This window comes from Notolepis coatsorum, assembly GCF_963971535.1.
Source record: "Notolepis coatsorum genome assembly, chromosome: 6".
Lineage (NCBI taxonomy): Eukaryota > Metazoa > Chordata > Actinopteri > Aulopiformes > Paralepididae > Notolepis > Notolepis coatsorum.
Genome location: NC_140170.1, coordinates 134,067,995 through 134,083,475, shown reverse-complemented (window position 1 = coordinate 134,083,475; position 15,481 = coordinate 134,067,995). Strand labels below are relative to the sequence as shown.

Below are 15,481 nucleotides of genomic sequence, written 5' to 3'. Positions count from 1 at the left end.
GAGTGAATGAGTGAGTGAATGAGAGAGTGAATGAGTGAGTGAGTGAGTGACATTGTTATAGAGGTGCTTTGCAACATTTTAGAGCCACGTGAAAACTCAACAACACTTTAGTGTGACATACCATGGCACTCAGGACTCTAGACACATAGATGGGGTTCCTCCTCCCTGAACAGTCTTTAGCAGGATTGCGCAGGGATTTAGGATTCATGTCCAGGATTTTAAGGCAGGCGTCCAGGATCCCAGTTTCAAACTGCACAGACAGCAATATGTGTTCTATTTACATATTAAATAGGACAATATAACAGGACAATTTAAAAGATGTGGGTCTCCTGAAAGGCACTATATAAATCTAAGATATTATTATTATTATTATTATTATTATTATTATTATTATTATTATTATTATTATTATTATTATAACTAACAACAAACATTGTGGATTATGCTGAGAAAGGACTCTACTGATCAACATCATAATTTGGTAAGTAAAACATCAGGACTGTTCCTTTAATGCAGTCTCTAATGTTCAGTTATTCAGTTGGTACATGTGAACAGTGATTCTCCACCTCAGGCTCCTGTCTGCTCCTGTACAAGCTGACTGAGGTTCACTGAAATCTACTTTGTCAAGTCAAGTGTTCCTCTGACATAGCATCTTCCATCCATCTTCTATTAGATTCCCTAGTTATGACCAATCCCCTTGCATTATTTCATATTGCACTATCAATATGAAATGTTTACCTAGTCATGACCAAACTCCTTGCATTCTTTCACATTTCTTATATTTTTATTTATATTGTATTGTATTGTATATTGCAGACACTTGATCCATCCACCATTTTCAACCAAAGTACACTATACCCACATGACTAATTTAATCTGGCCCAGTGAAGGCCTACATGAACCCTGACAAAGGGATTTGAACCCACAGTGCTTAGACCTCTACACTACCAAGCCACCCCAAAGAGTATGAGTTTATTCACTGAGGCTGATAGCATCACTATTGGTGTTGGTACCTGGCCAAAGTTCCATGGTGTTGGGATGGGGTGTTTGTTGCTTCCTCTGAAGATAATCCCATCCTGAGACAAGATGTACTCCTTCAGATTTGCCTCATTGTCCAAGTATACCGTGTCACCTGTTGCCAGGAGACATTGTAAACAACACAGTGATTACACATGCCCCATCAGCAGAAAAATTGGTACAATAGTTCTTTGTCACCATTAATGTTTCCATTTGCCAATTGCCCTCTTAGCTGTTCTGTTGCTACTGTATGTAAACAGAATGTGTCATGGACGGGAGTAAACTTGTAACATTTTATGAGGCTTTAGTTATTTTTGACTATTGTAACAGCTGCTGTAGTCAATTATGCTCAGATATGACGTTTATCAATTTATTTTACAATCACTGCAGCTGAAATGTCCTACCCACCCACCCAACCACTCCCTTACCCAACGACTCATCCACCGACCCAACCAACAAAAAAGCCACTCACCCACCCATACCACACTAACAGGGACCACTGACACATGTTTTAAAGATAGCAGTGAATTCATTACTGTAATATTATGTATTATATATTATGTAATGTATTAAGAGGTAAACAAATAAAATACAATATATACGTGTATATATATATCGATTGACATATTGCCCTAATACAAAATACTAAATTATACAAAGTAATATACTTATGTATACTTTTTGTTTTTACTTTAACTTGTTTCAATCTCCAGCTGCTCACTACTAATGCTGCCACTACAACACCTCGCTCTCCATGGCTCTGGTCAGAACACATCTGACCATCCCATGGCCTATGGACACAGCACCCATAGCTCTGACAGCATGACATACGGTCTGTTTACCCACCTGCGCACCAGGGGTTAAAGAGCAGGATGAACTCAAACCGCCGATCCGATCCCCCGAGGGTCAGGGTGTAGTGGCCGATGGGCGCGTCTGGAGGGGAACAGATGGACAGGTCCACTGTGTTTCCAGGGGGGCTGTTGATGGCAGCGCTCCAGCGGAATGTGTCTATGTTGGCAGACAGATCAAATGAGGCCCTGGTGCCATACTGGTCTGAAGGGTGGGGACCTGTGCGAATAGAGGGACATATGATAAGATCTGTCAAACTACATTAATTACACAATCCCTTTACTTAAAGCTACAATGTGTACGATTTTCGGTCACAGATTATTTAGTTTGAATTCAGTTGGATTTGTGACACTGTGTTGATTCCACATAGTAGAATGGGATGTTTTTGTGACCTTGAGGCAGTGTGATTGGCTTTAGAAGTGGGAGGGATCCAGGGAATTATCTTTGAGAATGAAATGTTGACATTTTTTTTTTTTTTTATGAACAAATGTTTTTTCATTTTAATTTTTTACATGACATACAAACATTTACAGTAGAAATCCACTATAAATCACAGGGCTATTACCGACATAATACTAACAATAATGACAGCCCGGTTTTTAAAATTAAAATATATGAAGATTAAAGATTAAAGATATACACAGATTAATTACAATACAATACAACACATAAATGCTCTCGCTCGTTCTCCCCCCCCCCCCCCACCGGACCCCCCTTGAATACATCCATTATTCCGTTTGATACCAAGGATTAAAAGTTCATATAATGCTTTATCCTCTCCACCACTTCTGACCAGATTGCTATGCTGGCTTCATTAACACCTAGAATTCGTGCGGTAGATATCTCTAGGTAAATCACATCAAGATAGGTAAGAATCCATACCCTCCGGCACATTTTATCAGGTTGAATCCAGCGTGATGCCATTAGCTTTTTGGCAGCCGTAAGACCGGACAAGATTAGCCTCTTTACAAGTACAGAGTGTGATAACTGAGAGACATCATTCAGCAACAATACAGAAGGCATTACAGGTATTGTCAAAAACAAAAATCCTGATAATAGTGTGGTTATTTCTTCTGTCACGTTTTAGACTCAGTCGTGAAAGTTGTAATAAGATAATTAAAGATATAAGAGATGAAACACTTTTGAAGGTATTTATTATAAAAAGTGAACAAGCAATGTAATATAAAAAGTGAATAAGCAAAGTATTATAAAAGGTGGATATAGCAAGGTACAATTGAAATCTAGATTGTTACAACCGGCTGGTCGAGTATAAAAGAAAGAAAATGCAGTCAAGTCATTGTTCCGTCAGTCCAGTCTCGTCCGTCCAGTCCAGTCAGTGCAGTCGTGTCCAGTCCCAGTCTAGCCCCTTACGTGACTGCCAGCGAGCCTGGGTCTCTACGGCAGTCACTCTCACCTATACTGCAACCATTTGCAACTTATGGTACCGAGCGTGATCACATGGAGCGCGCTGGGTCAAACATATATCATATATGAATTTCAAAGATACCCAGCGTACAATATGGGTTTAACACAGCTTTACAGTGGGGTCTGGAAGCTCGGTGTTCAGGCGGCCTCTTATGAAGCCTGTCTGATCAGGATGAACATATGTTTTTGAAGTCTGATGGCTAGTACCTTAGCATACAGCTTAAGATCGGTTCCGAGGAGGCTTAACACTTTGTATGCCACTCACGGCTTTTCTCGGGTTATTACCCCCCGGGTTGAATGCCACGTCACGAGTATTCTTTTTTTTTTTAAATTAGCGATCTGAAATCATATTGCATCACGCGAGCCTACCGTTGGAGATCCAGGGACCGCCGGCGCTCAGATGTGAAAAAAGCGCCCCCTATCGTCTCCCAGATGGTAAATCACCCTTTTGGAATGGACTCAATGAAAGTGAATGGGAGAACGGATTTCTGACTCCACATTTTACTTCTCACTGATGCAGCCGGGGTCTACCAGAGTTCATTCTGGAGCCTCTGAGCCACGGCGAATATGGGTTATACTGTACACACGATGGATCAATACAATTATCGATTTTTTCGAATGGCGATCGGAAATTGGAATAAACCATTTGGATACCATCTGACCTCAGGTAAGGAATCTATGTTATCAGTGTTAGGATAATCAGACTAGTTTTCACGGATATATAAGCGTTTATGTGATATGTGATATGGCTGTTTTGACTGTAAAAGCCATGAGGAAATAAGAGCAGCGATTATCAGCGCGCGGCACGAGCGTGCGTGCACACACATACTATCGATCATGTAGCGTTTATTTGAAAACAATTCATAAATAGGCAGACAAATGACAACGTTCTGGAATATTCCAGTAAAAGGCGATTATCATATAGGCATGGGTTGTTTTTCCCGCGAAAACGGGTGATTTTCAAAATGCTATCAAACGGAAATGAAGCGATAAAAAAACAATCTGCCTTGACAATGTTGACTGGAAAATGATTCTTTGATAAGCGACGGGCAGATTAGACAGTGTTGTCAAAAATATCGAAGTATCGATACATATCGATAGAAGTATCGATACATATCGATACTGAATATTTAAAATGGTTTCGATACTCATTTCCCGAAATACCGATACTTTCTGCAGTATCGGTACCAGCTGGCGAGTGTTCTACCGCAAGTTGTTGACACGCTGTTCAGAGCACGCTTGCCCCTCCGCCTCCTCCAGCCCTCCCCCTCACAGAGCCGACAAACATTTTAGCTGAAGATGGCAAATGCAGAGCATCCGCAACTTGTGCTTGTGGATAAAGAAAACAGCAGAAGTGCTGTTTGGAGGTACTTCGGGTTTAAAGTAAACAACGAAGGACAAGCTAAAGAAGATGCCCCAATGCTATTTGCAAGCGGTGTTACAGATCAGTGCCAACGCGGATCTCCATAAAGAAATGAGAGGTTTGTGACAGCTGCTCTTTCAACGTCACTGTGACTGAAGCATTAAACCATTAACTATAGTTTAATACATGATACGTTGTCTACTGATGGCGCATAATATCAACAGCTGATAAGTTGTTAGTAACGTTACAGGCAGCTATCAGCTAACGTTAGCTACTGCTAGCAGTTAGCTCCCTTAGCTTAGCTGGCCACTTTTATAATTACTGCATGGAAACGGAGTAACGTTAACGTTTAAACGTTATGTCGAGGTCATACAATACTACAGTCGACATAAGGTTAACGTTACCCCGTTTCCATGAAGTGTTTAAATAGCAGCAATCTTGTTGAAAATGTAACGTTACTAAAATGCTCCGAGCATAGCCTCTCTCTCTCTCTCTCTCTCTCTCTCTCTCTCTCTCTCTCTCTCTCTCTCTCTCTCTCTCGTTATCTTTAAATAAAAATCGAAACTGTTACTGTAAACAGTTCAGTTTGTCAGGTACATGCAACACAGATTACAGTGTTTACATCTGTCTGCTTGAGAAAATACCATGTTCTGCATCTGCAATAAAAATTATTGAAGTGAGATGAACAGTTATTTTTAAATGTGTGATCTAAAGATAAACAAAGGCTTTTAAAAGTGTTATATTTATCTTCTCTTATAGTACCAGAGAGAAGCTGAGGAAAATCAACCAGCAACAAAAGCTAAATTTGTTTATAAAAAAAAGAAATATATATATATATATATATATATATATTTTGGTATCGAAGTATCGATACTTTTCAAGGTATCGTATCGAAGTCGAAATTCCAGTATCGTGACAACACTATTAGACACATAGCCATAATTTAAAACATAGATTAGGCGATATTAACGTTAACATTGGAGTGGATGGTGGCATGCAAGGGGGTAAAAAGGAAAACACGGCGTGGCAGTGAAAGTGTTAAGGGTCTATAACTACCACATTCAGTGGGGTCTTTGTCTTTTTTAAGGAGTACAGATATGAGTGCCATATTGACGTCCCTGGGGAAGTTCCCCTCTTTGATTGAGTATAAAATCATATCAAGTAATAGGGGTCCAATTACATCCCAACATGAGAGGTACAGTTCTGGTGGGATACCATCCCATCCCGGAGCCTTACCACTTTGCAATTCAGATATAGCCTCCCTAAGTTCCTCTAGTGTAATAGGTGTATCTAACTGTTTAGCGTCTTCCTCTGAGAGTTTAGGTAGGTTAATTTGATCAAGAAATGTATCCATTTTATTATGATCGAAAACCACTTCTGATTTGTACAAGTTGGAGTAAAACTCTCTGAAAGTATCATTGATTTTTTTGGGGTCTGTAACAAGCCATTGTTGATCCTTAATAGTAGGGATATCAGCAAATTGTGCATTGGAGCGTATCTTCATAGCTAGTAGGTGACTTGGTTTAGAGCCATGAAAGTAATAATGTTGTCTTGTACTGCGTATTTGAAATTCAGATTGTTGTCTTAAAATGGAGTTAATCTCTTTTTTTAACACATTAATTTGAGACTCCAATTGACCCGAGTAGTTGCGTTGTAAAGAAGAGAATAACGACGAGTGAAGCGTTTCCAGCTCTACCAATTTGGAATTCCGTTTCTTACGTAGGTTGGAGGCAAAGACCGTAGTGTTGTCCTTGATAAAACTCTTTACCGACATCCATAACATTCTGGAGTCCTGTACCGAACCCGCATTAGTCTCCAGGAATTTATCTAGTTTATGTTTGAATTGTAGAATGTATTCAGTGTTTTTCAGCAGTGTCAAGTTAAAGCGCCATCTTGGGGCTCGGGATGTCAGTCTACCAAATGAGCCCTTCAGGAGTAAATAGCTGTGATCTGATAGTGCACTGGGTTCCAATTCCACGTCAAATCGATCAAATAGTCTAGGCCGGGGATGCAAAAACAATCTATTCTGGAGAATGACTTGTGTCTTGCTGAGAAAAAAAGAGTACTCTCGGGCCGTTGGGTTGAGCAGTCGCCATAGATAATTTACACCTGTATTCTTGGCCCATTCCTTTAGTGCATTAGATGCATGTATCTGATCATTGGAAGTGGTGGGATTAGATTTATCAATCGAGGGATCCCAAATGGCATTAAAATCTGCACCAATTATAAATGAGTACTCGGGATGTCCAACATTGCATTAGTGAGTGTTGCATAGAAGTTGGCGTCGTGAAGATTAGGGGCATAAGCCGCTACCAACGCGATTTTCCTGTTACTGTATTCTATCTTAGCAATAGTTACTCGGCCGTCTGTATCAGACCATACGTCCAACAATTTAATATTCAAGTTCTGTTTCACTACTATAGCTACCCCACGGGATCTAGTTCCAAAAGATGAGTAGCTAATGTTATGATATATTTTGTCCGCCAGCTTTACATTTTCAGCCTCTAAAAGGTGCATTTCGCTTAAAAGAGCCACATCAACCTGTTTGCTTTTCATCAATGTAAGCACGCTTTTGCGTTTATGTTGTTTGTTTAGTCCCCTGGTATTCCAAATCATTATATTCAGACTAGCCATAATCTAAACATGTTGCTGTATTCTTGTGTGCAAGTCGTCTGGAGAAGCGATTCACAATAGATATATATCCAATTATTGAGGTCCTGTTGAGAGCAGAGCTTGAGCATGATAACAAACATAAAAAACACCCATACATATAATCCCTTATCCCCCTAAAACCCCATAGGATTTCGACCCTCCCCCCCTTACACGACCAGTCTGCATAGGCAGAGTTTGAACTTGACGCCAGGGGGTGCGACTGCTTGGCGAACGACACCCGCGCGCACGCCTTTATTTTATTATTTTAGCGTTTTTACAATGCCCTAACCCCTAATTTTTTATTTTATTTAGGTAGTACAGCAGCACACACACACACTCACACACAGCACTACAGGGGATCATTTTTAACTGACTTACTCTTAATCATTGACAAAGTGACAAAGATAAAGAAGGTAATACTAAAATAAAAAGACCACAACAAGTATATTGCTGCTCCACTAGACCACTTTACTGTACCAAACATGACATACAAAAATAACAAAATACTGTGCAACACTCTGCCAAGCGCACAGCCGCGCACACGTATGCATACAGTAGGTTGTCAAAGGCTGTACAAACAAAAGTGTCTCACGAGTCATGACTCTCACCTAGTGGAGAAGCAGGCGCCTTTTTTTGCGTCCATCATAAATGTCCACAATCTTCTCCGGTTCCAGCTTTGCCGTTATATCATTCTCAATGTTCAGAATGGACAGAGAAGAAAACCTTTTATCACCCATTGTTGATCGCAGCCAATTTCGGATCCTTCTCATGGCAGAGAAACTTCTCTCTGTGGTAGCAGATCCAATGGGTAGAGTGAGTGCCAACTGTAGCAACTTGTACAGATTTGGATAGCTGCCCTTTGTAACAGTATTTTTAAGATGATCAAGTGAAACAACTGTGTCACAAGACGCCTTTACAAGATCCATCTCTGATCCAACCAGAATAGGGTTGATTTTCAGCGGCTGTGCATATTTTTCCAGGAGAGGTTCGATTCCTTTTTTGTCACATGTAAACACTGCTGCACATGCCTGTGCAAGTGGTATTGCCTCTCCTGTGAATCGCCTGTCCAGTTCGCTGATGAGAGTATCCAGTACAGGTAGAAATAGGTGTTGGTGACGAAATCCAGGTGTGTGTGTGTGTCTCTCTGCTGTGTCACTGTCACAGTCACTACTGCACTGTCACGTTCAGTTTCATGCATTTCCCTTTGGCCCAAAGTAGACGTAACCAAATAACTGTCGAGGGCAGTGGGAGGTCTCGTGGCCCGTTTACGTTTGGGTGCTGTCGCTGCATCGGGGTCAACAGCAGTTTGGGTTGCATCATCATCATCAGGCACGTTGTTGTCCTTGCAGAACGTTTTGACTGATTCCCACACGTCGCTCCATGCATCTGTCTGCCTCTGAGATTTGAAGTGCGCTTTCAGATTGTTAGTGTATCCTACAGCTTCGGAGAGTGTGCAATTGGTGGACTGTAGGCACTTGTGCGTAACATGAATCGTACGCAGTATGCCTTCAAATACAATGAGACATGTAATGAATGAAGTGTTCATAAAGGCCAGTGGTGTCAGGAGACCACCTTCCTCCCTCTTCACTAATTTCTTTGAGGCAGGCTATAATAGCGGAATAGTGGGTCTTAACCGCATGCACAGATTTCCACTTGCATGCCCATCTCGTTTCACTGGGCTGTACAATCTCAGTTTGCTTCAAATTCAGAGATTTCTGGATTTCAATAAATCTATGGTGATTTGACGGTTGTGCAAATACACAGTACAGCTTATCAATGACATTCAGGAATGTTTTCACGCTGCGGTTGGCAGTGCAAGACTCAACAAGCACCAGATTTAGTTTGTGTGCCAAGCAGTGTATAGACTGCGTACGGATAGGTCTCTTTGATGCGCTGCTGCACGCCTGAAACGTGACCCGACATTACGGAGGCGCCGTCATAACTCTGAGCAACAATTGTGATGTTTTTTAAACCACCCATCTCCAGTCCTGTGTTTATAGCGTCCACTATAGCAGCTGCACCACGAGATGCTGAGCAATCAATAAAACACAGAAAACGCTCCTTGATTTCAAGCTGCTCAACGTATCTTAAACAAATTGACAATTGTTCCGTTTTAGAGGACCTGGCCTCGTCTGCCATAATACTGAAGAAACCAGTATTCTGTACTGTTTCTGCAATATCTGCATAAACCAAGTTTGCACAGATATCAATTATTTCATTCTGGAATTCTGGGCTTGTTGAATAAAAAAAAATTGTCTGCATGCTTTCAAATCCTTTATCATATTTAGAGAAGAAGCTGCACATCTCAATAAAATTGCCCCGTGTTGTTTCTGAATCTATCCCCTCCCTGTGTCCACGGAAAGGCAATCCAAGTTTAGACAATAGCCTAATAATATCAACAACTTTGGACAGATACAACCTGTTCTTCTCTACAGTAGCTTTGTGACTTTCTGAAAGTTTAGCTGCAATAGACCCTGAAGATGCACTCTTTTTAAAGTGATCCCATTTAATCATGCAACTCTTATGGGCATCGGATATCGCATGTTTATCCAGTTTCGAGCCCAGTCTATTCCAGGCACTCACGCCGGTATTACGAAATGAGTCCACGACGTTGCTGTCATTCTGGAAGTGTCGGCAGGCAAAACAAAACACTGCATCCTTTAAAACGGAATATTCCATCCACGCATGCGTCTCGTAATAGAAGGTGGAAAATGAACGGTTGTTTTTTGCTATTAACTTTGTGGGGAATTGCTGTAAGATAGGCTGCTTTGGACAGCCGTGTTTTTCCCCAAGATCACCATCCACCACCTCCACTGATGGCCCCGGGGCCGGTGGGGGGGGCGGCGGGTTTGTTGTGTCCAAACTGCCCGGACACGGTGGTTGTGACTGCTCTGCTGGGGGTGCGGGGGGCAGGCGGGGCGGCTGCCTCTCTGCTGGAGCCCCCAGCGCCGGTGACTCTTCTACGGGGTCGGTAGCAGCTGTGGCGCCGGTGCTCGTTGTTGGCGGGTGATGCTGCTGCTGGACGGGTGGAGGCCGCGGCTGTGGCTCTTTTTGTTTGTGTGGGGGTGCGGGGGGCAGGCGGGGCGGCTGCCTCTCTGCTGGAGCCCCCAGCGCCGGTGACTCTTCTACGGGGTCGGTAGCAGCTGTGGCGCCGGTGCTCGTTGTTGGTGGGTGATGCTGCTGCTGCTGCTGCTGGACGGGTGGAGGCCGCGGCTTTAGAAATTTACGGATATCCATATTTACTTTACGTTTTCCAATACTACAGGTAAGGTAGGTCGTACTAGGAAGGAAGAGGTCAGAGGTGGGTTGGTACCTGCGTGTCTGTCTGACTGACTCACTTCCGTCATTACGAAAATAATATAATGTGACATGATTACTACTATAAAATGAATGTATTGTAAAACAAAACATAATAGAATTCAGATTTGTTTCTCACAATTATTATAATTTTATTAAAATAAAAATAATCTTGATTTTTTTTTTTAAAGGCAATTTCACCCCCGGCCACCAGGGGGTGGCACCCCCATAAACTCCGCCCATGCCAGTCGGCCCAGACCGAGCGATTCATCCTTAACTTTCCTATGTATGCCATAGGATCTAACATTCTAAATTCTGTGGCTTGGCCACTCTCCCGCTAAATAAAAATAAAATAAAAATAAGCTTCAAATATCATACTATAATCACTTACATTTTATACGAACTTGTGTAAGTTAAAACAACCCAAGAGTAATAGAGAGGTATTGAACTGAATAGAGAACCTCAAAGAAAGAGAACATTTACTTAGATCTTGAAATAGCTTTGCTATGCTTAAACACCTAGATTATAAAGTGGAAAAGTAGTGGAATTATTTCCCATTAATAAAAAGAAGTTTTTAAATACGTATTTATGCAGTTCTTCCCCTAGCCAGGGGTGGGCGATGTTCCGTTGTGAAGAGTGTTGTTCCTCCGGAGGTCTTCTGGCTGTGTGTATCATAGATATATGGTGTGTATGGCCACATATTGCTGTGATCCAGAATGTTCCATATATTACAGAACGTTTTTAATGTTCTAGACTATTCCAATATGTCGTTTTTAAAGTACCAGAGTGTTCCAATATGTTCCAGAATGTTGTTAGAGATCCATACTATTCCAATATGTCAGCAATAATAAAAGTCCAACGGGGAAAACATTCAATGACTGATATGGTGCCCATGCTTAACAACGATTAAAAGGCTGTATATAAACTATCCTGCACGTTGTGCTGCCATGTATTTGACGGCTTCATCAGGCGAGTTGAGGAAAACCCTGTCTCCATGTTTATCAATGATGCGAAGCCTTGCAGGGTACAGCAGTGTGGGATTGTATTTTTCCACAAAAAGTTGAGACATCACCGTCTTGTACTTGGCCCGCAAGAGCACCACATCCCGACAATAATCTTCAAAGAAGTATATTGATACATCCTTGTATTTCAGGCTGCCTTTCACCCTGCGCGTCTCCCGAATGATCAATTATTTTATTCTGACCTGAGGACAGAAATGTTGAAAATATTGAATCTTGATTAATCGGATGATTGTCCATAGTTAACTGTGATTACTTGCATATTAATCACACATTTTTTGTCTGTTCAAAATGTACCTTAACCTTTATGTAAGTCATTAAGAACAAATTCGTATTTACAATAGCGACCTGGCAAAAGGCACAGCTTTTTGAGGAATAGGGGGCAGGGTTGCAAAAGAAATACAGAGTTAAAACAGAACAAGATTAAAGCAAGTTAAAACATGGTGAGACAAACAGAGAAAAATAAAACAGCTACAGCAGGCAGGCAGATACAGTACAGGTGCTAGTTTAGGAGCAATTGCAAGTGTCAGTATTTTATCCTTGAAAGCTGATTTGGAGATGAAATTGGAATGGAAGCATAGCTATACGGATCAGCTAGCCTAGCTGTTGGCCAAAAACACCTCTCCCAGAGTTTTAAGCTGCGCTAGGCTTAGCAGCAGCACCAACACAAAGTAGTACAACAATGGATCAATATTTCTTTCAAATGTAGTGATGCACAAATAAAAAATGTATTATTGAAAATACAATTACTTTTCATCTCAGAGACCTCTTCTTTGAAGCACATCTCATCTCAGAGATCTTTGAAACATATCCCATCTCAGGCCCCGTTTAGACGGAAACGCTAGCAGGTGAATCCGCAAAAATATTTTTTCAGATTTGTATTTGTATTTATTGGTTTAAAATACAGAGACAGTGCATATTAAGGAACATTGACTGTAAATATGCCAGTTTAGCCAAGTTGGCTAATTTTCAACTGTAAGGGTCGTCAAGGCTCTCGTCGCGCCTACTGCTTACATCACAGGCATGCGCCAGTAGCCTAGAAGCGTAAACAAAGCATGTCTGAGGCTACATTGGCAGTACTTTTAAATACACAAGAATCTGTCCCGCGGCTATCACAACTATTATGACTGGACCCACTGTCTGTGAGTGACTCTGCTTTGGTCCAATCACATTCCCCACCCACACTCTGCGAATCAGAGGCAGAGTAGGGCGGGTCTTCACAGCACGTCATGTGACATATGCGCCAATCGTGTGACAGCGGGGCTCCGTTGTCTCGAGTTGTTACAGCCTCGTCTGCACGGAGAATTCCACCCCAAAACACTAGTCTAAACGCAAAATTAAAAGTGAGACCGCAAGACGACTTTTGCGGTTTCTGTTCAGACTCTCTCCGTCTAAACGTAGCCTCAGTTATCTTCTTTGAAACATATCTCATCTTTGAGAAGTCTTCTTTGAAGCACATCTCAGCCCATGACTTTTAGATTAAATAAACTGGGATCACATTCCCACAAATCCTCTCAATCCTGCCCAGTTCAAACATGTGAATCCTCTCTTATACACAGAGAGCCAGTGTGTATGGGCATGCAATCTCACTGTGAGACCAAAGATGATAGGAATGCAAGTTCTGATGAAAGTCCTCCAACCCAACCAAGGGTGACCGCTCTTTCCCCATCAGCCCTCTTGGATAATGTCAAGGCTCATATTCTACCAGCCCATTATAAAACACTTCAAAGTTCATGTCGATAACATTATCTGTGATTACACATACAGTATATTTTCCTGTCGGCTGTTCCATTTCCTGTTTAAATGGTGGGATTCTGATGGCCAGCAACAGTCTTATCATTCTTTACATGACACACACATCCACAGGTCAACTGACAAAAAGAGACCGATACATTTCACTGTTGTTCAGGAAGAGTCTTGGATAATGATGGAAAAGATTAACAGAATATGAGTTTACGCCCAGTCACATAATGACTTTTTAAACAGTGGCAACTGAACAGGCGAAAACAGCTTACTTTTCCTTAAAACAACAACACCAGAATCCAACATCAATTTACTGTAGCTGGCCTTTGAGATCAAGTCAGGCTCTGGGGAAAATAAACATGGCCCAGCACCAGTAGAAACACACAATTTCCAAGCGTTTCCGTTGCACCCCTGACTTCCTGAATGACAGGATACTGCTAGAGAATGCTTTCCCTCTATTCATGAACTACAATACCACACGTTCAATAAAGCTTTTAACCTCAGAAGAGGATTTTTCAATTGTTATTGGGAGGCTACTAAATTATTTGTGGTGTAGCGTGCGTGAAAAAGAGCCATGAAGCCTTGGTTGTTATGAAGCATGTTGCCCTCGTGTGAATGTGTTATGTAACATAATTGTCATGTAGGCTACAACTGTACACTTACATGCTTGTTACTCCCAGGGTCCTCCAGGGACGTAAAATAGGGTAATGAAGATGTTAAGACACAGAGAAACCCCATATAATTAGGCGGGACAAAGTCCTGAGCCGAGTACTAAACCCAGCGCTTGGAATATATATCAATATCATGCTTTTAATGATATTCAAGTAACCCTGAACATAATATAATATGCAGATGTTTTCTTCTGATGAGTATTGTAGTAGCAGTATGAATTGTCATACATTAGAACACAGGTATTCCTATATAATAACATTTTCAGCAGTTGAAAAACTATATTAGAAAAAGAAAAGTGGGAGAGTGGAGGGTGATAATCCATAGGATGTGTTCCATTTATATATAATCCTTATAATGTGTTTCATTTATATATAATCATTATGATGTATTCCATTTATATATAATCCTTATGATGTGTTTAATTTATATATAATCCTTATGATGTATTGTATTCCAATTATATATAACCCTTTTTTTTTTATCCACTTTTTCTCCCATTTTTCTATATTTTCTCCCATCCCAATTTCGTATCATCCAATTCAACCCTCCCCTGTCATGAACGCTGTTTCTTGCCTCCCACAAGCCGGCTGCAATGTGGACTAAGTCATACATAGCACAAGTCCCCTCCGGTACTTGAGGTAACAGCAGTCGCATCTTTTCACCTGCGCAGCTCGATCTCTCAGTGGCGAGGAGTAACGCGTGGGAGGCTCACGCTGCCCCCGACACTTCCTGATTCTACTGCGCAGGCGCACCAACCGACCTGTAGGAGTCGCTGTCCACAACGCCCCGATCCCCACCCATCAGTTTCCCACCCCCTAATACGGCCAATGTGTATTAGTACGGACGACCAGCTAAACTGAAAGCAAATGTGGAGCGCTGGGCTCGAACAGGCGAGCCCAGCGTCTCCAGATTTCGTGGCGAGCGCCTTGCCCACTACGCCACGTAGCCGCCCTCAATTATATATAATCCTTATGATGTGTTTAATTTATATATAATCCTTATGATGTGTTTCATGTATATAATCCTTATGATGTGTTCCATTTATATATAATCCTCATGATGTGTTTAATTTATATAGAATCCTTATGATGTGTTTCATTTATATAGAATCCTTATGATGTGTTCCATTTATATAATCAAAGTGTTTTTCTTAGGATGTGTTCTATTTATATATAATCAAAGTGATTAGGTTGTGTTCCATTTAAGTGATTTTCTTCCCCAATGTACAGCTTGATCTGTAGACAGGGATTCTCGCTAGCATCAGAATGCTTGATTTTGTAAGTTGTCTGAAGCACTTCTTCCCCCGGCCCTGAAGAAGAAAATACAGCCTTTTGGGGGTTGAGGTTAATATAAAATAAAATATTATTCAATACAATAAAATTGTATACATGTATATTGGGATTCTGATTTATTTTGTATTTATTGTGACTAATAAAGGCTGTGA

General features: G+C 41.3%; 1 protein-coding gene across 1 annotated transcript in view; it reads right to left on the bottom strand.

Moving 5' to 3' along the window:
- Nucleotides 1-15,481, bottom strand: part of LOC311230794 (protein-glutamine gamma-glutamyltransferase 2-like) — a 93,319-nt gene that overhangs the window by 50,234 nt on the left and 27,604 nt on the right. The window contains exons 3-5 of the mRNA XM_084317168.1: nucleotides 1,864-2,085; nucleotides 1,014-1,132; nucleotides 122-250 (exon numbers count right to left, since the gene is read on the bottom strand). Coding sequence (XP_084173294.1) covers nucleotides 122-250; nucleotides 1,014-1,132; nucleotides 1,864-2,085 — 470 coding nt within the window. The remainder of the gene's footprint in view (nucleotides 1-121; nucleotides 251-1,013; nucleotides 1,133-1,863; nucleotides 2,086-15,481) is intronic.